Genomic DNA, 27,628 nt, shown 5'->3' with positions numbered 1-27,628 from the left:
CTCCATATACTTAAGTTATGTATAGACCTTATATTGTGTCCCCCACGCAACAGTTAACTTCACCCATGGTGACCATTTTGACAACAAGAAATTACAAAACAATTTGTTTTCACAATTAGTTGTTGAACATTTGTGAACATGAAGAAATTAAGAAAAATTAAACTCTGTGGATAATTTGAGAATAGGTACTACATTCATGGAATATTTACAGCCGCTCTAGGCCATAGGTTAAATTACTTTCAGAATCTAAAATTACGCATTTGCTTACAAAATACACATATTTAATTGCTCTAACTCTGTTGTGTCATTATTCTAGGTGGGTGATGCAGTCCTTGAAAATGCTCGTCTTATGTTACAGATGGAGAATATTCAAGCCTGTGCTGAAGATTTTAAAGAGAGGTAGTTTTCTTGAGGCAAGAATATGGGTGATTTATTTGAATAAACATACACTTATATTGAACATGAAAACTGAACATTCATATTAGAGATACAATATGTCTCATGGTTAGAATAGAGATCTGACGTACTTTTTGACCTTGGACACCCTGTGACCTTATCTCACAGTCTTCTTGTGTAGCTAAATTAAAGTTGTAATGAATTTTGAGATCCTCAGATAATAGTTGATTTGAAAGCAAATCATTTATTATTAATTATTATTATTATTTTGAAATAGTGAGACTTTAAATCTTTCCAGTAGCCAAATATGTACTGGCAAAATTATTTCTGAGCTCACATTGATATAAGACCCTAAGGTTCTTGGTAAAGGGAGACTATTAATTCAAATCTGGCTCAAAACTTAATTTTTATATGAACAAAAGTTTTATAAAACCCAAATCCTTTTGAACTGCGTTTCATGATTTTTTTTAAAAAAAAGAGCAAATGAAACAAGATGTTTTAAACAAATAAGCATTCTGTTGCAGTGTTTCAAAGGCAAACAATGTAGCACAAAGCCTCAGTGCAATTCCTATGTACAAAAATGAAGCTGACAGCTGATTTTTCATTACTCTTATCAGGGAAAATGAAAGAGTAAAAGAAAAATATAAACAGTATAAGAATTTTTTTAAATAAAATTTGTGTTTTCAAAATCTAACTTACCATTTGTATCACTGATGGTGGTCCCCAAATTGTGGGGAGCATGCACCCTTTTGGGGATACAGAGGAATGATGGGGGGGTGCAGCTGGGAACTGGGTCAGCCTCCATGCTGGGTGGGGAGGGAGTGCCACCCAGTTCCGCTCCTGGCCCTTGTCCTGTACACACAGGCCCTGGCTGCTGGTCAAGGCTCTGCTCATGCCTCAACTGTGGCCCCAGCCTTGGCCCCTTACCTCTGTCTGTGTCCATCTCCTCTCACCCAAAGCTGCACTTCCACTCCTGGGCCCAGCTTGGGGAGAGGAAGGACACATGCAAGTAGGAGTAAAGGGGGAAGAGTACTCAAGGTAAAAATTCTGGGGACCACTGGTTTACAGTATGTGATTCTAAGTTGACAGTGACCCTTTGAATTGCACTTACTACTACTACATATTAGGCTTGATTTTTCTAACCTTTATTCATATTAGACTGTTTACATAAGCGAGGGTTTCCGAGACCAAACCTTTATATCCAATTTAACTTCATACTTCAGTGATTTTGATCTTTCCCTAAATTCCTCTATTTAATAGTTACATTTAATAGCATCAAAATATACATTGTGTTCTTGACCTTCTCTTTCATGTTTGTCAAAAAGGCAAAGGTTTGAGCCACTAATATTACTTTTTTCAAATACAGTCTGTCAATTTCAAAATTTAAGTGGCAAAAAATTGCTACCTGACTTTCACTAGCAATTTAAATAACAATGAAAATATTTTGTGCTGCATCTCATTGAATCGGAGAAATTAGTAGTAATAAATCTCCATTAGCTCCCCCTGGGGTCCTGTTTCCACAGCTGTTTCCACAGCTGTTGAATCCCAGGCAAAGGCGGCAGTTCACCCAGGAAGGAGTGGAGAAATTCTCTCTCAAGCTGGCTCTGTTCACACCTGTATCAGGAATTCCAGCTGCCCAAACTGGCTGGGTTCTGGGTTCCAGCATCCCAGAACCAACAACCTGTGCATTGAACAAGAAACTTTTCACACGACCAGGCCAATGTCATCAGCACCATTTAGAAAACAAGATTAAAATGTCTATATTATTGTATTGTTCCTTTCTCAAACAAAGCACTACACATAGTGGGGAAAAAGCAGCTGCATTTTACAGAAAGGCATTTTGCTTTAATAGCCTTTTTTTCCCCATGACAAAACAATTGTTCAGCCCACACAGCCTCAACCAAATAGGCGACGGATGCCTAATTTTTTATATTTTCATTATAAAGTAATGGCCTAACTAGAGATGCTTGCAGGAACATTATATGCTATGATATTTTAAACAGAGAAATCACGAGGATAATAAGCAGTTCATGTGCATAAAACCTGTGCTGGTGACCGTTTAAGTCCAAAGTCAACAGCAAACTTACCATTTACTTCAACATGACTGTGATTAGTCCTTAAAGGTGTGTTGTATCCCAAGCAACAACAAACCAAGCATTCCCCCAGTATGTTTAATAAACAGTAACACTTGGAGCTCATACAGTGTTTTTCACCGTTAGTTCTCACTGCACCTCACAAAGGAGGGTGCACATAACTATTAGAGATGTGAACAGGTAACCATTAACAAGTTAATGGGTGATGCATTCTGGGTAACAGTTAACCATTACCTGGGAGCAGCACTCTGCCTGCAGGGCTGCTAGCTCCAAGCACATGTGGGCTTGGAGTCAGCAATCTTGCGCAGGGCTAGGAGGGCTGCTGGCTCCTAGCCTGGGCAGGCTCGCAGGCTGGGAGTTGGTAGGCCTGCGCTGGGTGGAAGTGGTGTGAGGGCTGGAGCAGCCCAACTCGAGCAAGCCCAGCCTGCGGTGCAGGGGTGGCTCCAGCTCGACCATGGCAGATGGGGGGCCACTCCAGTCCAGTGAAATACCCCACTGCCCATCCCCATCTAATTGGTTAACCAGCTAAACTTAACATTTAAACAGTTAACCATTTAAATGGGATTTTGCATCCATAATAACTATCCCCATTTTATAGACTGGAGGAAGGAAGGAAGGAAGAACTACCAAAGAATTCTTAGTATGAGAATGCTAGATCCAGGGAAACACCACAAGTCTCCCAATTCCCATTCCAGATCCCCACCCACTAAACAAGGCTCTCTCTCAAACTGCTAATTTGTGTCTATTCATGGATTTGCTTTTTAATAAAGCAAGGCATGATGATTGACCTGACAATGGTTTTGGGATATAGAAAGAAACGGTACTGGTGAGAGAGATCGCCTGTGCCACACCAGTAATTAACATGATGGTTTGACATTCTGAGGACTTCCTAGACCAATAAGAGACCCTGCCCCTGCAAACTTGGAGGCCTTTGTGCCCTGCAGCTGTGGTTCTGATTCTTGACATGAGTCGTTAGTCCACAAGCATAAGGTCTCACCCTTTGCAAATTAACGCTGACAGCACTTCTTGTCTGAAGTCTCCCCTACTATGCCCTATCCAGCCATTTATTTCCTTTAACTTCTGGAATTTGCTATGACCTAGGGATGTGACCAACTAGGCAAATGCTTATCAGATAGTCAACAGGGTAGTTGACTAGTTGCCAGAGGCGTAGTGAAGGAGGGCAAGGGGGAGCAGTTGCCCCCGGGTGCCACGCTAGGGGGGCACCAGAATGGGGTGGGAGCGAAGCGCATACTGCTCTGGCCCATGTGACACTTTTGAACAGAGACCCGGGAGTTGGCTAAGTGCTTCCGGCTCTCTATACACTGCGAGCCAAGGCAGCAGGGCTGGGCGACAGCAGCGGCCACTTTAAAGGTTAGATTTCCTTACCTGGTCCTTCCGTTCCTCTGGTGCCTGGCTCTGAGGAGGAGGATTTGATAGGGGTGCACTCCCAGCGCTGAGGGGGGAGGGGCTGACTCGGGATGAGTGTATTGGGGTGGGGGGCCCTTCAGGGGTCCTTGCTCAGGGGGAGGGGTAAGTGTATTGGGGTGGGGGGACACTGGGGAGGGGCTAGCTCTGGGGGAGAGGTGGGTGCATTGGGGTTACTTATAATTCTTTTTAAATAAAAGATACTTTATAACAAAAGGACACACTTTTAAAAAAGAACAGTCTGGTTGCATTTAAAAGACTAACATACATATAGATCAGGCATGTCAAACTTGAAGCCCACTGAGTGCCACACAAATGAAAACTGATAGGCTAAACTTGTTTTGTTGACATAGAAACAAGTATAGACCATGGTCAATCAAATAGAACAGGCTTCTGTGAAAATTTCAGATACTTTGTAAGGTTGAGATTTTGCGTAAACATATAAGTATTCGTGCAATTGCAAAAAATTAACATATATTTGATATAAAATTAATATACATTTTGTGATTTTATTAATAAAATACCCCCCTCCATTCCCCCAGAGCCAGGCACTCCCATATCACCATTCTAACCCAATCTCCCTCCACTCCCCCAGGGCACCCCCTCCCACTCTAATCCAATGCCTCCTCCCTCCCACAGACCCAGGCACTCCAAGCCCCTCCCCTCCATACCTAATGCCTGGGTCCCGGAGCCAGTGTCACCGCCTCCACACATTTCTTCCTCAGGCACTGGGGAGGTGTGAGCACAGCAGCCAACTGTGAGCAGGCACTTGAAGCCTGTTCAGAGCAGCCCGGCCAGCTGTGGTCTGCAGTCAGCCACGTGCTCCGAGCAGCCAGTGGGCTGCACTTTATTCTTTTATAAAATGTAGTGGCAGGCCACAAAAAAATTCGATTGGGCCACATGCAGCCTGCCAGAAGCCTGTTTGACATGCCTGATGTAGATGGTATCATGAGCTTTTGTGGGCACAACCCACTTCCACCCATGAAAGCTCATGATACCATCTACATAAGGTATCCCTGGGTCACTGCAGAAGGGGCAGGGCCTAAACAGGAAGGGGCAGGGCTACCCAGATCATGATTGGTCTGGGGTGGAGGAGCACTCCCCCATCCCCAGGCCAATCAGGGCTTGAGGGTGGGGGAGCACAAGTGCACGAAGCCTCTTCCTGCCTTGCAAGCAGTACGTGGTGCTTGGAAGCGCTGGATGCTGCTCACAGGGCGGGGGCAGAGCAGAGAAAGCTTCATGTGCTCCCCTGCCCCCAAGCCCTAATTGCCCTGGGGGTAAGGGAGCAGCAGGGCCGCCGCAGATCGGATCCGACCCATGGAGGCCCTTTTGCCTACCCCTCATCTACAGGTTTTGGTAGTTTTTAAAATACTACTAGACTGTTTTGTTGTTTTTTAATTTTGTGTGTTACAGACTAACTTGGCAACCCCGCTAAAGCTTATAAAAAACAGTTCTATACTATACCATTCCTTTTGCCTCCCTGTTTCCTTTCTCCTTTGGCGAGTGGGCAGGCAGGGGTTTTGGTAAAAATATATCAGACATGCACACACGGTGCCCATTCTACCTCAGCTGATGATGGATAATCAGAACTCCAGGTCTAAAGGAGTTGACATTATTTAAGTGATAGATCACCGGGGCTGTGTCTACATTGGCATGATCTTGCACCAAAGCAACCGCTTTTGTGCAAAAACATGCTGCCTGTCTACACTGGTGGGGAGTTCTTGTGCAAGAACACTGACTTTCTAATGTGTGAAATCAGTGCTTCTTGCACAACAACTATGATGCTCCCGCTCAGGAATAAGTCCTCTTGTGCAACTGTTCTTGCCTGTCTACACTGGCCTCTTGCGCAACATCAATTTCTTGCGCAAGAAAGCCCAATGGCTAAAATGCCCATCAGAGCTTTCTTGCGCAAGAGAGCATCTACACTGGCACGGATGCTCTTGCGCAAAAGCACATCTCTTGCTCAAAGGCACATGCCAGTGTAGACGCTCTCTTGAGCAAATACTTTAAGGCAAGAACTCTTGCGTTAAAGAGTATTTGCGCAAGATCATGCCAATGTAGACACAGCGCCCATGTTTTGCTGCAGATTTTCCCATCTCCCAGTCATAGCAGAGACTTGGGATTAATGTGGCTTTCTCAACTAAAAGTCTTATACATGTTCAGATGTTGTGATTGTGAACACCTGGAGAGGCAGTCTGCTCAAGGCAAAGTTGGCCTTGAATCTTGATATCTGTGGCTTCAGTTGAACGGCTTGTGTGAAATTTGGAAGAGCAGCTCAGAGAGACCTCTCTCCTTTACTTAAGGATAGAATCTCATGGCAGCCTGAAGGAAAAAGTCCACATGGCAGACAGAAAGCCATGCTTGCAGGGTATCCTCAGCCTTCGGCTACTTATTGCTTCAAGTGCCTTCAAGAAAGTGAGGGTGATTCTTGTGTTGTGTGTTAGTTTTATTTAAAAGTCTTTGGAGTGTTATTTTAACAGGTAAGTTAATCTCTTACATTCATAACTCATGTAGTTTTTCACTGTGCGATAATGTGAAAAACAATTAGGTTAACTAGGTAAGTAAATGGGCAGTTAGGAAGCATTACAGATTGCTTACGATAAATTTATTAGGTATATTGTTAGTCATTAAAGTGCTACATAACTTTTTTCCTTTTTGTTTTACCAAGATCAGACTAACACAGCTATCTCTCTATTACAATAAATTTGATATGCTCAAAATCTTTTTTACTTTTTATTCATTAAAGCAATGTGTTACTCATTTGCTATAACAGTGGTTTTAAATGCTTGAATGAAATATAGTGATGAAATTCATATTTAGGTTGTATAACATTAATTTCTCTTGTGCTTTATAAAACTTATATATTTAAGAATTTGACTTTATGTAAAAGACATGAACCTAATGAGAATGGGATATGAACAAATTAAAGAGAAAAATTATGTAACAGAATGTAAACCATAAAATGTTATAATTTATATGTCTGTAGTTAGTAAAATAAGTAATTCATTAAACAATAAATATCTTAAGAGGTGGATTATTTACTGTGGCATAGTGAGGAGGGTGCGGGGTGGGGGAGGAGGAAGGGAGTGGCTCCTGCATGCCACACTAGTAAGGTGACAGTATAGTCCCCCTACACTATCCCTGTCATCCCTCTGCTTGCCTACTCCTCCTCTGCCTACCACCACCAGCTGAAGCTACCTCCTCCCCGCCTCTCTGCCTCCAGCCCAACCCCCTCCACCTCTGGCAGAGGGTTACTGCATGCGGGACCCAGCCCCAAACTGGAGGGGGTCGGGTAAGACGCGGTACAAGCTCCCCCCACGACTCTCAGGGTTGGGCTCAACTGTGCACCAGATTTGGGGCTCCACCATTTGGCAGTGGGGGAGTGCCAATTTTGCCTTCGCTCCCGGGTGCATAATACTCTCACTACGCCTCTGCGAGTTGCTTCCGCACCCTTGCTGCAACTATCAGAAAGAAGCAGCAGGGGGAGGGGAGGGGAAGGAGAAGATGGGGTGCTTCAAAGCGGCAGCACTACTTAGCACCTGGGGACAGACCCTGGGCTCCACGTGGCATTGCTGTTTTGAAATGTTGCATACTGCCCAGGCCAGCTAGGAATCCCCAATTGGCCCGGGCTGCAAACAGCACTTCAAAATGGCAGTGCCACATGGAGCCCGGGGTCAGCTGGGGACTCCCCCACCGACCCCAGGCTCCATGCGGCACTACTGCTTTGAAACACCACAAGGAGCATGGGACCAGCAGGGAACTGCTTGAGTCCCCCGCTGGCCCCGTAGAGCTTACACCTTTGAAGTGTAGCAACAGCCTTAAGGCAGAAGCAAGCTTATCGACTAATCAAATAGTCGATGCAAATTGCATCAGCTATTCGATTAGCCAAATAATTGACATTTTACACTCCTACCATGGCCACTAGTTAAATCAATTGTAGAGAAAAAACTTGGTGACTTTAATGCTGATACGTAATCTTCAATTTTTAGATAAAGAATAGGCATCCTTAGAGATGACTTGGCTCAACTCTCAATGAACCTTCACAAAAGCACAGACTTCTATCTCTTTTGTGAACTATCATAACTGACTCACCTCATGGACTACGACTCTTTTATTACATTAGTGTCCAACATCTTTATCGTCATTTCTTTCACTGGCCGATACAAAGTTACAGCACTTGGTCAAAATCTCTGCCTAATTGGAGGATGTTTCTCTGTGGCTATCATGTGATGTATCTGATAGCACACCCAAAATCCAACAGAAGTTAACAGTTAGAAAAATTGGTACAATTAAATCAGAAACTAGAAAAGGTTATCAGTTTTGCACATCCTGAAGGCAGTCTAAAATCTCTTTCTTTCATCCATACATATTGATCTATTCCACTACCCTGAGTTGCTGCCTACAGAAAACCTGTATGGGTCCAGGATTCCTCAGGAACAAAGATATGCCATCGACTACTTGATTAGCTAATTGATCACAACTTAATATCCCTATTTCAAATCCAGTCTCATATCTTGAATTTCTCTCTATATCACTATCTCCTTTAAATTTTGTCCAAAGAGTATCTTCCGTCCCAGAATTACTATCCTTCAACTTTTGTCCAGTGTGCAGCACATATTGGATTTGCATTTCAGAATGTATGGCAACAGCATGTATATATCCATGCTATGGATATAGCATAACTTCCCTGACTGATCCTTTTTCTTCTCAAATTTTATAGCCTTTCAAAATCTAAAACAGAAGTTTCCAGATTCTGTCTTAATGATCTCCATATATAACATACCATCATATAACCCCTCAATGAATTTATCTTTCAGCATATTATCAGTATTTGAGCTTCTAACAAAGGATGTTAAAATGCCAGTTCCAGGCACATAACAGCTCCCATCTTCAGCCTCAGTCCCAGGGAACTGGCCTCCGATACAGAGATAGCAAAATTGGGAGGCAGCCGGCTCCCCAGGAGCAGGCGGGAGCCTGTGTGTAACCGTGAACATTAACCAGTAAGCCCATGCTCATCGAATAATTGTTTCAGTTCTACATTCACATCCCTAGTTGTAACTTTTCTATTGCTTTTCAAACTTCCTATAATCCTAATGTAGACTCCTTGAGACCTTGTCGCAATTGTACACTGGGGAAGTGCCTCTGTTTCCGTTCTGACACTGCCAAGGTACAAGTGTCAAACGTACAGTCCAATCTTCTATTTGTCATAGAATCATAGAGTTGGAAAAGACCTCAGAAGGTCAGCAAGCCCAGTCCCCTGCTCTAGGCAGGACCAATCCCAACTAAATCAACCCAGCCAGGGCTTTGTCAAGCTGAGACTTAAACACCACTAGGGATGGAGGCTCCACTACATCCCTAGGTAACCCATTCCAGTGCTTCACCACCCTCCTAGTGAAATAGTTTTTCCTAATATCCAACCTGGACCTCTCCCACCGCAACTTGAGACCATTGCTTCTTGTTCTGCCATCTGTCACCAATGAGAACAGCCTTTCTCCATCCTCTCTGGAAGCTCCCTTCAGGAAGTTGAAGGCTGCTATCAAATCCCCCCTCACTCTTCGTTTCTACATACTAAACAGACTCAACTCCCTCAGCCACTCATCATAGGTCATACGCTCCAGCCCCCTAATCATTTTGGTTGCCCTCTGCTAGACCCTCTCCAATGCATCCACATCCTTTTTGTAGTGGAGGGCCCAGAACTGGACTCAATACTCCAGATGTGGCCTCACCAGAGCCGAATAAAGGGGAATAGTGACATCTCTGGATCTGTTGGCAATGCTCCTCTTAATGCAACTTAATATGCCATTAGCCTTCTTGGCTACAAGGGCACACAGTTGACTCATATCCAGCTTCTCATCCACTGTAACCTCCAGGCCCTTTTCTGCAAAACTACTACTTATCTGGTTGGTCCCCAGCATGTAACAATGCTTGGGAGTCTTCCGTCCCAAGTGCAGGACTCTACACTTGTCTTTGTTGAACCTCAGTTGTCCTTCAGTCCCTTTTTCATTTTCCAGCCGTGTACTCATGTCTCTTTTAGCAGTATCCCCCAATTGCTCAGGCAGAATCAGTTTTCTCACTGCAACGTAAACACTGACTGTACCATTGTTTTAAATTCTCTAAATGCAACCGCATTACTCTCATGACTGTCTCTAGAAAATGTAGACAGCCAAGACATTACAGAGAAATATGGGATGGTTAGTGGTGCTGAAGCAAATAGCTATTGGGCTCCCACCATCCATCTATTTTCTCTGGAGTTATCCCCTAACAGACTTACATTATTTGAAGATGGCTACCCTCTTGCACTGGACTCTTCATATCCTATTTGTGACACCAATTTGCAGTGGGCTAGGCTAGGCTAGACTAACTGTGAAGTGAGGCAGAGGCAAACCAACACAATATACTAATTTAAAATGTTTAGATTTTTATAAAGGAAAACCCAAAAGTTATAGCAGGAATATAAATAATATAGAATATCACCAAGTACTTATTACTTAAAATAACAACACTACAAAAGATATTAATGTATTAACTTGCAAACTTATACACGCAACTCTTCCTTAATTTGTGTAGTAAATACCAAATGCATCCTTGTTAACAAGAACAAAAGAAATTACTCAACGATATACTGGGTTTCTTCAGAATGGAATCAATTTTTCCTCTTCTTGGTTGTAATTCCAACTCCATTTAGTTATCCTTTGCTTCACCTCAGCTTGGGATGTTCCTTTAGATTTGATGTTCCTGTGGCTGTAATTTTGTTCACCAAGATTACCCACAAGCAGAGTTTCTTCACTTAGTGACTCTCACTTGGCCATGAGATGCCTTTGAATTGCATTCCTTCAATAGATGTTCAATAGATGTTCACTCTGTTAATTTGCTTTTTGTCCTTTGTGATTGAGCTTCTCATTTACTTTTTTCAGAATCTATTTTCATGTAACAACTTTCTGATCAATTCCCTTTTTCAAGAGAAAAGAACTGAAAGGAAATATATTTGGTGAAACTCTCAATCCAGTACATCTGTAGATTTTATTTCCCTCTACTTCCCTTTTCTAATAATATCTGCTAACTTACCCAGTTCTATTTTGTATGTTTCTCCTGGTCTGAAGCATTTTCTATTTTCTTTTTCTTTCCTTCTCACTTTCCCCCTAGTTTTATTCTCCTGTTTTTTAATCATCTCCTTGCCTACCTCAGCTCTGATTTAGCTGCAAACTCAGCACCACAATTCTTCTCCTTCTTCCCTTCTAACAGTTATTTTCCAACTGTCTTTCCTTCAGTCATCTAATCCCCTCCCCGGGCTCAAGCTACTTTCAAACTGGCTATTCCCTGCTCAGGGCAGCATTCCATACTGCTGCATCACAGCTGTAGGCCCTATTAGTACCTCAGTAACTTAAAACTAAAGCAGGTGCTGATGCTAGGGCCAGGGTTACCACAGTATCATTTACAAAATGCAAGTTTGCCCACATATGCTTATGTTTCTCTCTGCAGATATGAAAATGAGCAGCCATTCAGAAAGGCAGTGGAAGATGAAATCAATTCCTTATATAAAGTGATTGATGATGCAAATTTAACTAAAATGGATCTGGAGCATCAAATAGAAAGCATGAAAGAAGAATTAGGTCTGCTGTCAAAGAATCATGAAGAAGTAAGTAAAGGCTGGGTGCAATGCATAGATAATGAGTGTCTAAGTCAGGTCAGTCTGAAACTCTCAGAAATAAATGGCAGCATCTATCTGCAAATTGTTCCTATTTCTTTTTCTGTCTCTTCTTTTTAGCATGTAGACCCCCACATCTTTTTAGTCTTAATTAAAAAAAAAGTTATCCACACACACTTTCCACATTTTTGACATCTGATAAATATAAATAGTTCAGTGTCAAATGGAGTGAAAACACCACAACCCCCACACACGATGATTTATGAGGCTGGACCTTCAATGAGTGTAAGTCCTCAACGTTCTGAGGCCTGATTCACCTTTCATCCACAGCAGTATAAAAAAAAAATGTAATTCGACTGAGAGGATAAACTGATCCCATGGAATCTTTAAACTATCAAACTTCCAAAATAACGCAAATTACTTTATATTAAATGTGCTGTACTTAACAAGCCTCTCCATTCCCAAGACTCAATTTATCCCTCTGTACTGAGGAACAAATCATTGAAGCAAGTCAAAATGACACAAGAAAATAGACTACATAAGGGCCCAATATTGCAATCCTTACTCACATTCATTGACTTAAGCAGGAATTGCATTAACAAGGATTAGTCATACGAGTAAAGGCTTCAGCATCTAACTCCAATCAAACATCCTCAGTGACAGAAGACAAATTGCAGTTACTACGAGAATAACTGTGACTCAAGAGAGTCAGAATTCAGTACCTGCTTTCTCCTTGTTCCTCTGGGCAAATAAACTGAACCAGCCCTATACCGGATTTTCATCCACACTGGCACAGCTGTGCCAAGTTAAGGCTCCACCTACACTGTCCCTGTTTGCCTCCTCCTTCCTACCACACATATGGCAAGGAAGGGAGTAGTGGCTCTACACTGTTCTAGCAATATATGGAAATGGAATGGTGTAAAAGGAACTACAATTCAGCCCTACATGTGCAAACCTCATTGGTTTAGTGCCCATAAGCCTATGAGACTAAGTGGCAGGGCTCAGAAATATTTGCTCAAGTATTTTGTAAATGTGCACAAGGAGTTGGCCTGCAGAAAATAAATGATAAACAATGAGCCTGTTACCAGGCATCTAAAACAGTTGTTTCCTGAAGCACTGGTGAACAAATAAGTTTCATTCCTTTCATATCCCAACCTCACATATAAGAGGCATGCAGATCCCCTGAGCTGAGACACAGTATATGTATTTCAAGTCTGTGAAGTGACTGAAAAAAATTCAACACAATTAATGATGCTGGTAAACAAGAATAGAATACCATTTATTTGTGGATGTTTTCTACATTTTCAAATATATAGCACTCATTTTATTTTTTTATTTGCAATTTACATTGCAAATACTAGTATTTTTCAATTCACCTAATACAAACACTACAGCGTAGGCTCTATCATGAAAGTTGAACTTACAAATATAGACTTATGTACAAAAATAACTGCACTTAGGAATAAAACAAATACAAAACTTTGGAGATTTATAAGCCTACTCTGTCCTACTTCTTGTTCAGCCAATCACTCAGAGAAACAAGTTTGGTTACAGTTTGAGAAGGAGTTAATGTTGCTTCTTGTTTACATTATCACCTAAAAGCAAGAACAGGCATTCACATGGCACTGTTGTAACCATACGCAAGATATTTGACAGATATAGTAAAGATTCATGTGTCCCTTCATGCTTCAACCATCATTCCAGAGGACATGCTGATGATGAGTTCGGCTTGATAATGATTCACAGCAACACAGGCCAACAGATGTTCATTTTCATCATCTAAGTCAGATGCCACCAGCAGAAGGCTGGTTTTTTTGGTTTTTTGTTTTTGGTGGCTTGGGTTCTGTAGTTTCCACATTGCAGTGTTGCTCTTTTAAAGACTTTGGAAAACATGCTCCACACTTCTTCCCTCAGATTTTGGAAGGCACTTCAGATCTCTAATTTTCAGGTCACATGCTGTAGCTATCTTTAGAAATACCACATTGGTACTGTGATGGATAGGACTGCTGGCCGGCACTTGGGCTTTGTCTACACTACAAGATTTGCTGCAAGAGCCAAAGCAAATGAAGCACAGATTAGCATTTTCCCATGCTTCATTTGCATACTCTCTTTTGGTCCGTTTTTGTGCTAGGGGTATTTGCGCATAAACAGGCAGTGTGGTTGTGGCCGTTTTGTGCAAAAACCCCTTTTTCCACAAGATCCTTATGCCTGTTTCAGAGAAGCATAAGGATCTTATGGAAAAAGGGTTTTTTGCGTAAAACAGCCATGGCCACACTGCCTGTTTTTGTGCAAAACCCCTAGCACAAAAACGGACCGAAAGAGAGTATGCAAATGAAGCGTGGGAAAATGCTAATTCACGCTTTATTTGCATTGCCACAAGAGCTAAAGTCATAGTGTAGCCATAGCATTGATGACTAAAGGGTTAAACTCAGATAGCTAGCAAGGGTGTTGGCAGGGGGCCAGATGAACCAATGGGATACAGTGCTGAAATCTGAATTGTATTAGATAACTCACTCCCACAAAGAAATCAGGCAAGATAAGCCAGGAGTTGTTGGAAACAGCATGATTTAAACCCAGACAGGACTACCATACCTGCAAGAAATTTGGGGCATGGAAGTGGACTGAACCAGGAAGGGACTAAGAGTAAATAAAGGGAAAATGTGTATTTAATTGGAATCAAATCATTTTTCTTTGTTCTGGTTGTTTTGTTAAACTTCTGTGTGAATCAATGCTTCCCCCCCCCCCCCCGCATTCACTATCTGAGGGTATGTCTACACTACCCCGCTAGTTCGAACTAGCGGGGTAATGTAGGCATACCGCACTTGCAAATGAAGCCCGGGATTTGAATTTCCCGGGCTTCATTTGCATAAAACGGGCGCCGCCATTTTTAAATCCCGGCTAGTTCGAAGCCCATGCCGCGCAGCTACACGCGGCACGGAGTAGCTAGTTCGGATTAGGCTTCTAATCCGAACTAGCTGTAATCCTCATGGAATGAGGAGTACAGCTAGTTCGGATTAGGAAGCCTAATCCGAACTAGCTACTCCGTGCCACATGTAGCCGCGCGGCATGGGGTTCGAACTAGCCGGGATTTAAAAATGGCGGCGCCCAGTTTATGCCAATGAAGCCCAGGAAATTCAAATCCCGGGCTTCATTTCAAGTGCGGTATGCCTACATTACCCCGCTAGTTCGAACTAGCAGGGTAGTGTAGACATACCCTAAGAGTGTACCCAGAGATGTTATCTGTGTTTTGTTTTACTCAGTTGCTCTGTATCCCCTAGCAACCACGTATGCTTTATCAAGTCTCTCTCTTTGTTTTGTTAATAAAAATCACCTTTTTAAGGCAATGATTTGATTCTTGTGGACTGGAAAGAAACAGGAGGTCTGTCTGTGTGCGTGTCTGTCTGGCCTGAGAAGTCAGCTATCAAAGACACAGTTTGTTTTCTTATGTTTCTTTTTTTCAAGCTCTCTTGTGGCAGAGGAGCTTAAGGTACCCCTGGGGAAGGAAGTCCAAGTGCTTTTTTCCTGAGTTCAAGAAGAAAGGGGATTGTTTCACTTGGTGGTGACAGCTACTCCCCCCACCAAAGTCAGTAAATCTGTAACTGGGGAGTTTTTGTAAGCAGAGCCTATAGAGGCAAGGTATTTAAGGTCTCTTGTGGGCCCCCACCTTCTGCACTCAGAATGCCAGAGTGGGGAACAGTCCTGACAGGTACCTTCTTTGTATTTTGTCAACTCTGCAGTGAAAATGTTCTTAAATGTGGATAATCATCAGAGACTCCTGTAACATGAAGTATTCAGCAGAATGTGAGTAAAACAGAGCAGGAGACATACAATTCTTTCCCCAAGAAGTTGAGTCACAAATTTAATCAATGATTTCTCCACTGACTTGTACTTTATACAGTCCTTTACTCCTGTGCAATGAAAATGTTCAACACTGCCAAAATAGAATGACAGTGTTTTACACTCAGGCTGTGTCTAGACTGGCCAGTTTTTCCGGAAAAACTTGCCAGCTGTCTACACTGGCCACTTGAATTTCCGCAAAAGCACTGACTTCCTACTGTAAGAAATCAGTGCTTCTTGTGGAAATACTATGCTGCTCCTGTTCAGGCAAAAGTCCCTTTTGCGCAAAGCTTTTGCGCAAAAGGGCCAGTGTAGACAGCTCAGATTTGTTTTCCGCAAAAAAGCCCTGATTGCGAAAATGGCGATCGGGGCTTTTTTGCGGAAAAGCGCGTCTAGATTGGTATGAACGCTTTTCTGCAAAAAGTACTTTTGTGGAAAAGCGTCCAGGCCAATCTAGACGCTCTGTTCCGAAAATGCTTTTAACGGAAAACTTTTCCGTTAAAAGCATTTCCAGAAAATCATGCCAATGTAGATGCAGCCTTTCATTGTATTCACTTTGCGAACATGTACATGACCACAAAAGGTGCAAGGTCATGGAGAATCAGATCTGTGAATGTGTTTGCATCACATGATACAAGCCAGTTGTCTCTGTAAGTGCTCCTTAGTATCCTCAAAAGTGGAACTGACCGCTAAGTGACCCTTTCTCATATTTTTTTCCAGGATGTGAAGAGGTCATACAATCAGCTTGCTGGATCTCAGGTCGAAGAACTGGAAGCTCCTATTGGAACTGGCCTGGATGACATACTGGAAAAAATCAGAATTCACTGGGAGAAGGATATTGAGAAAAATCATGTTGAGTCAGGTGTCTTGCTTCACGCCAAGGTAGGCTGTTGAATCTCTCCTGAGTGGCCGCACAAGCACACAGCTCACAGGGAATGCTAACTAGCACCCAACATCCTAGCAAACAAAAGTATTTTACTGCTATCAACTAGAGATTACCATAACTGTGCAACATGATTTCATGAAACAGAAGAGCCATATATAGGTATGGAGAAGAAACTTGTCCCCTATATTTGGCTTTACCTTCATCCCTGCTTCAAATTGTCTATTTTGCTGCCCCTTCACCCTTCCACTTCATCTACCATGTCTCTGTACACAGCCATCTTGTGTACAATGCAACCAAAATACTTCCAGGAGGCATCATTTTTTTCTCTCTACTCGTATATAGACACAAGCACCTCCTCGATCTCTCTTTAAAGCTGTTTATTTCAGTAGAGGTAGAGAGACTGAACAGTAACTTGGAAATAAAAAGCACTGCCTCAGTTCAGCACACTGGAATAGATAATCAATTTAGATCCCTTCTACTCCTACATTTTTATGATTCTGCAGTTCTATAGTAAAAATATTACCATTAAAAGTTCTCATTCCTCCTCCTCCTCCTTTTTGAAATGACATTCTAATGCAGCTTTTCCTCTGCTAAGATGAATCATTATTTTTTTTGGGGGGGGGGGAGAATGGAGTTTGGGGAATCAGCTACTTTAGAAATATATTTTTGCAGCATTGCAGTAGCAAGCTCAGTACATAATCCTATGCTTTAACAGCCATCTCAATCTCCATTGACTACTAAGCCAGAGCACAGCAAAAATCACTATTCTGGTTGTGCTGCAGAAGCACTTAGAAAAGACACAGTCCCCATAAGGCTTATGAGGGAGAGTGGCTACAAAAAGAGTGTTCCCACCAGCAGCATTCCTATCAGTGCCTCCTGCCCACCATGGATAACCAATATCTAGAACTTTGCAAGTTTGCAGATATCCACTTTATAATTGTCAATATCCACTTTATAGTTGTGGGTACCCGCATCCATGGATATGGATATTCGTGGCTCATTTTTGCAGATATGTATATGGATAGAAATTCTGTATTCATGCAGGGCTCTACTTATATAGGCCAGATCCTCAGATGCCTACTGAAGTAAACAATATTACACCTTACTTGAGAATGTGGCCCATTACATATTTTTAAGAGAGCGATAACTGCTTACAAGGAATCTGTTTCTTCAGTCCTCATCTCCCTACTTATTCCTCATCCTCACTTGGAGTTGATCTTCACTATTTGCTATTTAAAAACAGAAACTTAGAAGTAGGGGCTATAACAGCAATCAGCATTTAGTGGGATTTTTAAACATGCCATAGGCATCTAAATATCTTTGGGCCAGATTTTTAATGTGCAGCTGCAGTCTTCATTGACTTGTCCACAACAATACTCAAATCCCTTTTCTGAACTGATACAGTTAATTTATATCCTAAAATGGTATATAAGCTTTTTAAAAGTTTCCCACCAAATACACTACTTTGCCATTTATCAACACTGAACTCCATTTACCACTGTGTTGTGCATTCACCTAGCTTGGTGAGGTCTCCCTGAAGTTCCTCACAGCCATCTCTGGATTCAACTAAATGACTTTGTGTCATCTGCCAAACTGGCCAACTCCCTCTTCGTACACCTCCCACAATCATTAGTAATATGGGATCTTGTGCAGAACCTGGAGGTACCCCACTGTTAAACTTTTGTCATGATAACTGGCCATTTAATGCTACCTAGTTTGCTTGTCACCTCATGATTAATTAGTTTCTTTAATAGCCTCCCATAAGACATTCCTTGTAAAAGACTTACTGATTTATTTAGACTTTCATGACAACTGGGTCTCCTTTCTCCACTACTTTATTGACAGACATGCTCAAAGAATTCTAAGAGATTAGTGAGACATGATTTCCCTTTGCAGAGATCATGCTGATTAGATCCCTATATTTATCATTGTCTTCCAGATGTTTCATTGTTCTATGTTAATCATTTATTTTAATTCTATGAAAAACAAATTAACCTCAGCTTACAGACTCCTGAACAGTGCACAATGCAGAGGAATAGCACAGACTGTTCTAAGAATCAGAACATTCTCTAGGAACTTCAAAAATATAGCAGCATGCACTGAGAAAGAGAACCTGCCGAATCCTGCCACTCACCCAAATGCTTCCAGACACAAGGAATTTGGTGTACACTCCCCCCTTCGTACAACTGCACAAGTGCAAAAAGAATAAAAGCAGGAGGACACAGAAATAATGAGATCAGGTTTAGTACCAGATTACGAATGGCTCTTGTGCTGATGCCTACTGGGGAGGACACAAGAATATATCCCTTCTGTATGCACCTCATACAAGGGATAAGGAGATTTGCAATCCCTGTAGAGCATAGGGATGACTTTGTGCATCCCTGGAAGTGCAAATTATTTCACAGCAGACAGGACCATAGACATCAGGAGTTCATCAGGAAGATTGTACTGCCAAGAGGTACAATCCCTCCCTATAATGCCTCTGGGCAATATGGTTCTGCACCATCTGCTATTCAGAACTATGTCTAATGAGCACAATCTAGTTCTTAAAACAGAATTCACCTCTTTATAATGCAGCACAATGCATTACTTCTGCCCTATTTTGAGGGTTTACTTGGGATTTTAATGGTGCATATCTTTGCCGACCTTTTGCACATGGAAGAATTTCACTCATATGGACTGAAATAGGTTTTTAAATTTCTTTACAAGGGAGATATTGAAGTCAAAGCCTGTAACAGATTGAGCTATAGAGCTGCCTATACTCTGCTATTGGTGTGTCTGTATCTATGCATTTCCCAATGTTAGCATATGAGATTCCAGATCTAATTGAATGTTATATTACCTTCATTATAAAAGATTATGTGGTCCGCAAATAGGTCACAAAGTGGGACAGGACGAGGCTGAGCATTCAGTGTAAATCCAAAGTACTCTACATATACTATGTATATATCCTCAAACACACGTAAAATGTGTTATGTTTGTCAATACGTATATAGAAAATGTGGTGGTTTGCTCTTAAAAGTAACCCAAAATGTTAAAATATAAAACCAGAGTAGGCACAAATTGCAAAAGAACTTACATTCTGTAATGGCAGGAATGTAAATTTTTATCATCAATAAAACATGTTATGATGGACAAATATTACCTGTTTTCAGCAAACCACAGAAACAACACCTGCTGTACAAACCCAAGAGGAAGAACTGGTAGAATCTCTAAGAGCAGAGTTTCATGAAACAGCCTGCAAAATACAGAGTCTTCAAGCAGAGACTGAATCTTTAAGAACATTGGTAAGTAGTTATCAGTTGAGAACTGGCTCATACTCACTTTCTAGGACATATTCTCATCGTGATGTGTCTGGTGAGAATAAGTTCCTTATACTCCCAGGAACCGGTGATGTGGGTGTTCAGCACTTATGAAAATTAAGCTCTGAATTTTTTCCCTTCAACTCTGGAATTCCTTAACATTTGTAAACCTCATTGAGATTATTGGGTACATAGTGTTATAGAGCACACAATAGATTATGCAAATTTTAGTGCCTTGTAACCAGATAGCCAAGCAGTTTGCAGACTTTTTCAGTTGAACCCTCCCTTGGAGTTAATATTTTTTGTTACATTCCTGAAACTCAAACAAAAATAGATACATGAAAAAGTAAGCTGGCTAGCCCAGTAATAAACCTAACAGAGACCTTTGCACAAGTATAAGTGAATACCTACACCTGTATGTTTCAAATACACAGATTCTTACCAATGACATAGTCAAGGTTTCCTCAGCAGTGGGCTGCTTCTACCTTGCAGCCAAGCTATGCCACAAGGGCAGGGCCAACACTTGCCCCTCCCCTCTTGGTTTTTCAGGGTGGAAAGGTGCCTGAGAAGGTCTCTATGGGTGGGGCCAGCAGTGGGCATGGAGGCTGCTGGGAGCAGAAATCTGCACAGCTGCAGCAGCTTGTGAACCTGATCCAAAGGTTGGGTGGCCCAAAGAAGTGAATTGGGGTGGAGGTGATGGTCCCTTCCTATCCCATCTCCCATGGGACCTGTCTCATGCCCTGCTGTGTGGGCTGGCACAAGCCACCTAACATCACCACTCACCCTCTTGCAAAGTTCCTCCATGCTGCTCTGGGGAAAGGGCATGTCACCTCTCCCCCACCCCAGTTTAAAAACCTCTGAGACAAGCTCAGAGAAAGCAGTTCAGCAGTCCACTTTACCATAAAGCATAATTACAATATAAGTATCTAATGACGAGAATGTCTAGTATATTGGAGTCTCCATTTCAGCAGATTCGATTTGAAACTACCCTGATCCTTTGAATTATCCACACATGACATTCATCAAGGCTGAGCTGAAACAGTACTACAGAGATTATCAGAAATCATGACTCTCTTCTATTACAATTAATGTTTTATATAGAAAAGGGGTCTGGAGAACTCCTTATACGACGCTAAGCACTGGCATGACATTGAACTTCAGAACCTAGGCTCTGTTATTACCAAGCTAGAGGCAGAGGTGCGAGAAATCAGAGCAGAAACTGAGCAGCAGCAAAGGGATCGTGAAACTCTGCTGTCCAACAAAATACAGCTGGAGAAGGATATTGCTGCATATCACTGTCTTCTGGATGCAGAAGAAAGAAGGTATTTCTTTTTAAAATGAAGTGTACATCATGACACAGAACTTGTGAATAATATGAAAAATAACTGTGTGCGCTGTGGGATGTTTGCTGAGGACCCCAGAGACAACAGAATTGGCATGGTCCACTGAACAGTGTAGATAGGTGGCTAGATTTAAAGAACCTGTACAAGCCCAGCTCCGCACATGTTTCTAATGCTGTGCATTGAGTCCTAGTAACGTGAGAGCAGGGTGGAGATTGTAGGGGGGCCATGGATCAATAAGCCTTTATTTCCCCAAACACTGAGACGAAAGAGATAAAGGAGCTATTACAGACTAAAAGCTACATTAACTGCTGTGAAGCAGTTCTGCCGCTGTTTCATATGATTCCCTTCCTTTGACTCCCCTCCCACCCAATACGAAGACCAGCCACTCACAGGCTGTGTTCTCAGGGAAGGTCTCTTCCACTTTACAGAACAGAAAACATGATTATGGTTATAATCCAACATTGTACTTGAACAGACAGCATAGTGCTCAGGCACTTCATTTGGTACAGAGAGCCTCAAAACCACTCACTCAAATTTAGTCCTGACAGGCAGAGAGGCAATCAGGTAAAATGTGAGTGCCATTACAACAGGGCATGCAGGGTTTAAGTGCTGTTCAGGTTTGGCCCAGTTGCTGCTTTAAGCCATATTTGGAGTGAGTGACTTTGCAACTTGATACACTGAATCGTTGCACCACTTGGATCTGACTTAGTCACATATTCTTCATGATGAAAGGGGCAGCTGAAGCAAACCAGAGCAGCACTGCAACTCTTGGCTACGTCTTTTCTGGCCCCTTCTCCGGAAGAGGCATGCAAAGCAGGTAAGTCAGAATAGGGAAATCCGCGGGGGATTTAAATATCCCCCACGGGATTTAAATAAACATGGCCGCCGCTTTTTTTCCAGCTTGGGGAAAAGCCGGAAAAGAGCATCTAGACTGGCGCGATCCTCCGGAATAAAGCCCTTTTCTGGAGGATCTCTTATTCCTACTTGTAGGACATTCTTGTAAGTAGGAATAAGAGATCCTCCAGAAAAGGGCTTTATTCCGGAGGATCGCACCAGTCTAGACGCTCTTTTCCGGCTTTTCCCCAAGCTGGAAAAAAAAGCGGCGGCCATGTTTATTTAAATCCCGAGGGGGATATTTAAATCCCCCGCGGATTTCCCTATTCTGACTTGCCTGCTTTGCATGCCTCTTCCGGAGAAGGGGCCAGTCTAGACGTAGCCCTTGGCTACGTCTACACTGGCCCCTCTTCCGGAAGGGGCATGTAAATTTCACGAGTCGTCGTAGGGAAATCCGCGGGGGATTTAAATATCCCCCGCGGCATTTAAATAAAAATGTCCGCCGCTTTTTTCCGGCTTTTAAAAAAGCCGGAAAAGAGCGTCTAGACTGGCCCCGATCCTCCGGAAAAAGTGCCCTTCGAAGTAGGAATAAGAGCCTCCGGAAAAGGGCACTTTTTCCGGAGGATCGGGGCCAGTCTAGACGCTCTTTTCCGGCTTTTTTAAAAGCCGGAAAAAAGCGGCGGACATTTTTATTTAAATGCCGCGGGGGATATTTAAATCCCCCGCGGATTTCCCTACGACGACTCATGAAATTTACATGCCCCTTCCGGAAGAGGGGCCAGTGTAGACGTAGCCCTTGTGTTTGCTCACAATGCCACTCATCATCAAATTTGGCCTGTGTTGTGGGAGTGTTGGGTGGGCTGTAGGAGTGAGCAGAACCACTGGAGCCCAAGAGAGGGATACAGCACTGAACCATACGGATGCCAATGAGGGTATGTATAATCTACAGAGAAGATTGAAGCTGCCACTGTTGATCTTCCAGGGTTCGAATTAACAAGTCTAGTGAAGACACGCTAATTTGAACTGAGAGGGACACTCTGGTCAATGCCAGTAGTCCTGCTTCCACGAGCAGTAAGGGAAGTCAAAGGGAGAGTGTGCTCCATTTGATTTCCCACGGTGTGGACAGCGCCAAAATTCAAGTTAAGGTACTTCATCTTCAGCTACATAGCTGAAGTTACGTATCTTAATTCAACCTTATTCCACAGTGTAGACATACCCCGAGTAGCCAGAAATGTCCTGGGGTAGTGGGTGACAGTGTGAGTTGTAGGGGTAAGGTTGGGACTACAGGGATGTTCCAGGATGAGGGGGGGTTGAGGACAAGTGAAAGATGATGGGGCTGAACTATGAGGAAAGTGGGAAATGCTGGAGAGTAGTGGGGTAGACTGGGGGCTGTGGCACAGATTCTGGGAGGGGGCCCCTAACTTATCTTGCACCTGGGGGATCTGGGCCTTAGTGATTAAACTATACTCTAATATTTATCAAAAGGAAAATATGGTTTCTTTTAGTTGAGGGTAAATCAAGAAAAAAAACCTATCACATCTTTCATCACAGAAGAAAACACAATCAAATTCTGGTTTAGAATACATGGGTTAAAGTCTGCTCTTAGATGAGCAACCACACAATGAAGCAAAAGCACTTACACATGTGCTTAGTTAGAAGCATTGCTGAACAGAAACAAGCTTAAACACTTGTTTAAATGCTTTGTTGACAGAGGGAGGGGGCCAAACTCTCTCTCTTTTGTGGAGGAAAATAACACACTGTTTTTCTTTAAACATGTTCCCTCTGGAGAAAAAATTCTAAATTTGTTTAAAGTGTTTTGGGGTTTGTTTGTTCATGTCTCTCTAAACAACAGACGTAGCCACAGAGCCTTCAAGGACCCATGCCCTCCACTCCCTCATATTCTGAACCAATGTTTTCTGACACTAAGCCCTCATTAAAATGTGTTGCTTTTACAATAGCATAATCTCCTGCCTACTAGAAAATACCTTGGTGCCAGTAAGTCAGGTCTTGATCCTCCATATGTTGAAGGCGCAATGGCACAACTCTTAGTTGACTTCTAAGTGGGCTGTAGGATAGTAACAAGGGGAAGGCAAGCACCCTGTGAAAATGCTGAAGAAAGTAAATGAGCATTGGAAATTGAATTTCTACTGATTTTCACTCCAAGTTTTGTGGGAAAGTATTGAAAGTAATGTATACACTACCCATCAAATTGCCCAGTATCAACTATTGAGCTACTATCTCAAATAGTATAACGGAGAAAATTGATCATAAGTGTAGGTGCTGCAATTCTGTTCTATGCTCTTTCCAATAAATGTGATGGGACTGTACATTCAAACAGTACATTAACTATGTCCATAACTCTGTAGGATGCTTGTATTGCTCTTCCACCTTAAAAAAAAAAAAAAAAAAAAACCCTCCTTTCCCTCATTTTCTTTACAGATGCAAGACTTTCTACTGCAACCTAGTTGTGCAATTCCTGTGTTTCTTTGGGGGTTAAATTCACCTATGTGCAGAGAGCCAGAAAGAGATCTGTACACTTCTGAAGTGACTTAAGTCCTTAGAGAAGGGGGATTTCATAAAGTAGTCTGCAGACCATATTCTGGCCCTCTGCACAGAGGAGAATGTCACTTATGTGAGAGAAAATGTGTGCAAGTGAAGACCGAGAAAGAAGCCCAGGGAGCACAGGGTGGTGGGCTTGAGTCCCACCCACCCTGGGAGCAGGCAGACAGCCAATTCAGGCTGCACCAGGGATGGAGCTAGCTCCTGCATTTGGAAAGCAGGATAAAGGACCTACTGGAGATGAGGTGGGATCTCCAGTGAACTCTCAGGGATAGGGCATCAGCCTCTGGAGCTGATGTTTGGCTGGAGAATGAAATTTCAGTAACGTTACATGTGTATTGGGTGTGAATTTTGATCCATTGTGATGCATACTACCTTCCATGGTCCAAATCTTCAAAAGTTTATATGCAAATGAAAATGCTTTACATATCAATACACTTTAAAAGATTAATGTATAACAATGACAGAATTTAATAATGATCAAAATGTTGTCAAAGAGCTGGAATAAATTTACAAGATGAAATTCATATCTGTACAGAGAGCGAACACAAAGCTTATATTCTACTACCATGCACTAAGTGAAACATAGATTTTAAGATGGTCCTCTGAGAAGGGGTAAATTTCACCCATTGTAAGATAAATTAATCTTACACTAAGCCAATTTGTATTCTCAGTTATACTGGTATAAACTTACTGAAGCCAATGGGATTTCATCGGGGGAAGTGAAAGTAGAATTTGGTAAAACAGTTTTTCCTTTTCTCCTATTATTTGTATTAATCAGCAAATAACTACTTTCATTTTTTTCTAACTTTCAGCTGATTTTGAAATTCCCTGTCCACAGAAGATAATGTTGGAATTCAAAAGATGTTACTGACAAAAACATTTGTGGAAACCATAAACCCATCAAAGCAGCCTGCTTTATCCAGTTTGATCTAACAATTGAAGTAGGTTGTAGCTTGAACAACTTTATTAGTCGCTTCCTCATGTTAGGCTTTGCTTACAGATTTCAAGTTACCCATGTTGTTAAAATTATAATAAAAATAAATAATTAGTTGTAATTGTTTTTTTTTAAAAAAAAACATCCTTCTATACTTTTCATGGCTGCTGAAAAGTAGTATTAACAGCAAGGATCCTCTTTTCAATCACAAAATACCATAAACTACCTCTTTTTACAATACATACCCAGTACTATTTATACTATTCACCCACTATGCAAATAGTACGAACTGTATTGTTACTATAATGAGTGGAAACTGCAGATTTCCATGTTGCTTCATAAGAACTTGGGCTCATTACTGTGAAATGTAATTTGCACTAACAAACTTGAAGCTGATAAAGCACAAAATTAATTAGATGCAATTAGTTTTGCAGTAAGTAAAACTTAGGCAGCAGCAATATAAGCTTCTCCACATTGCCCAAAAACTTACCTTCTCTTCCAAAGGAGGCTTGTCCTAAGCCAAAAGAAGGTAACTCAGTTTCAATCCCCCTTGCATCTTTGGCCTTTCAGCTGAGCTTGTTAACAAGAATGGTAATTAGTACAAGCCTGGTGGTATGTTTTGTGATTTGACCACCTTGCAGCAACTAGGGCTAGATCACTAACTTTTTCCATATGTCACTAATCACCAGTCAATTGCAGTGATTGATATGGAGCACATTTGAACTAACTTGGAGACTTATAGTAAAGCAATCCCATACTATTGTCCATCACTGTCTTCCTTTTCATATTTTAATAGTCTCATTGTATTTGTAATATTATTATACATTCTGTAAAAGTGTTCAAGCAGTTGCTACAGGAACTTCCAAAATCTGGCACTCTCTGGACCACGGATGCTTCTGGACCAGAAAGCCCAGGAGCCTAAGGGCAGGCAGCCCAGCCGGGTACGACACGAAGATTGGCAGCCCAACTGGGGCAGCATGGGACCAGGGCCAGAGCCCCACAGCATCCTCCAGCAGCCCCTAGGAATGTGGGACTGAGACCAGAGCCCTGTGCCAGTGTGGGGCCAGAGTCTCTGTGGCAACCCCCAGGAGCGTAGGGACAGGGCTGGAGCCCCACAGTTTCCCCTGGCTCCACAGGGCCAGGGCTGCACAGGGCCAGGGTCAGAGCCCCAGCCTTGCAGCTGCTCACAGCTTACACAGGAATGGAGCCCCACAGCAGGAGCAAGAGTTTGTGCTGCCCAGGGAGCCAGCAATGGCTGAGCAAGCAGCTTAGTTAGGTTTGGGGGGGAGGGCGAAGCAGGGTTGCCTGCTGGGGCAGCCTGCCAGAAACAGGTGATAGACTTGGGGGCCGATGGCAGGAGACCTCCCTTGGTCCGACAAATTCTCTTGTTTGGGTCCAATCCAGTCCCCACAATGCCGGACCATGGAAGTCCAACCTGTATTATAATCAGAAATATAAAACTTTGTTCCCACTCCTGCAAACCCTTATGTATACGATTGACTTTTATGAGGCCATAATCCCTTCATATAGTAAAGCTAAATACATGTGTGTTTGCTGGATCAGGACTTTTACCTTTTTTTTTTTTGGTATTGTAAGAAATAAATGCTTGGCGTATATCTGCTTCAGGAAATGTTGACATATATTGTTGTACGAAATGAAAGGTTGCTAAGAAATAGGATATACATTTAAAGAGTTGCAGTCAGAAGACATTTCTTTTTTTAATTAAATATCAAACAAAGCTACAAAACTCCTTAAACAAACTAACCCCAGATTTATTACACATAATGACAGCCTTAATACTCTGATAATGTGCTTATGTTAAATTGTCTTAACGCTTCCTCTATATCCCCTAGATATGTAACACCATTCCTAAGATAGTCCATAAAATAATATCTCATTTAATCTCTCATTACAGTCCACTTCAATTGTGATGCTTATGAGATTTTCATCAACAGAGGACAAAATAGAAGAGTTTATGGCAAATGACTATATGGCTTATTAAACACCACACAAACTTGTAGACATAGGCAGCACATAAACCTCCTATTCAGGGATGCCTGCTCTCCTACACTACCCCTTTCTACACAAAGCCCACTCCTTGCCCCCCTCTTTCTAGCCAGGGTCAGAGAAGACCCAAGCCCCATACTGCTGCCAAAGGAACCCCAGCAGAGATACCCCACCTGAGTAGGGTTGGCAGGTGTCCTGTATTCTACTGGACAGTCCAGTATTTGCACTCTTTGTCTGGTAAAAAAAATCAGAGAATACCGGACAAGTGCAATGTCCAGTATTCTGATTTTTCCGGCTGTGCACTGGACGGAAGCCTGGCGTGGGCGAGGGGAGTGGCTGGAAGGCAGGGCCACAATCGGGGCTA

At 42.3% G+C, this 27,628-nt stretch overlaps 1 protein-coding gene and 1 long non-coding RNA gene across 2 annotated transcripts in view; one reads left to right on the top strand and one right to left on the bottom strand.

The window, feature by feature from the left end:
* Nucleotides 1-3,898, bottom strand: part of LOC112547465 (uncharacterized) — an 86,936-nt gene extending 83,038 nt beyond the window's left edge. Inside the window, exon 1 of the long non-coding RNA XR_012901915.2 lies at nt 2,484-3,898. This is a non-coding gene — a long non-coding RNA (uncharacterized LOC112547465). The remainder of the gene's footprint in view (nt 1-2,483) is intronic.
* Nucleotides 1-25,827, top strand: part of BFSP2 (beaded filament structural protein 2) — a 39,992-nt gene extending 14,165 nt beyond the window's left edge. The window contains exons 2-7 of the mRNA XM_006133140.5: nt 317-399; nt 11,394-11,550; nt 16,117-16,278; nt 19,438-19,569; nt 20,686-20,906; nt 25,136-25,827. Of these exons, the coding sequence (XP_006133202.2) occupies nt 317-399; nt 11,394-11,550; nt 16,117-16,278; nt 19,438-19,569; nt 20,686-20,906; nt 25,136-25,139 (759 nt within the window). The 3' untranslated portion in view covers nt 25,140-25,827. The remainder of the gene's footprint in view (nt 1-316; nt 400-11,393; nt 11,551-16,116; nt 16,279-19,437; nt 19,570-20,685; nt 20,907-25,135) is intronic.
* Nucleotides 25,828-27,628: the final 1,801 nt, after the last annotated feature.

This window comes from Pelodiscus sinensis, chromosome 2, assembly GCF_052426305.1.
Source record: "Pelodiscus sinensis isolate ZL-2025 chromosome 2, ASM5242630v1, whole genome shotgun sequence".
Lineage (NCBI taxonomy): Eukaryota > Metazoa > Chordata > Testudines > Trionychidae > Pelodiscus > Pelodiscus sinensis.
Note: the sequence above shows the minus strand (reverse complement) of the source record. Positions and strands in the feature narration are given on the sequence as shown.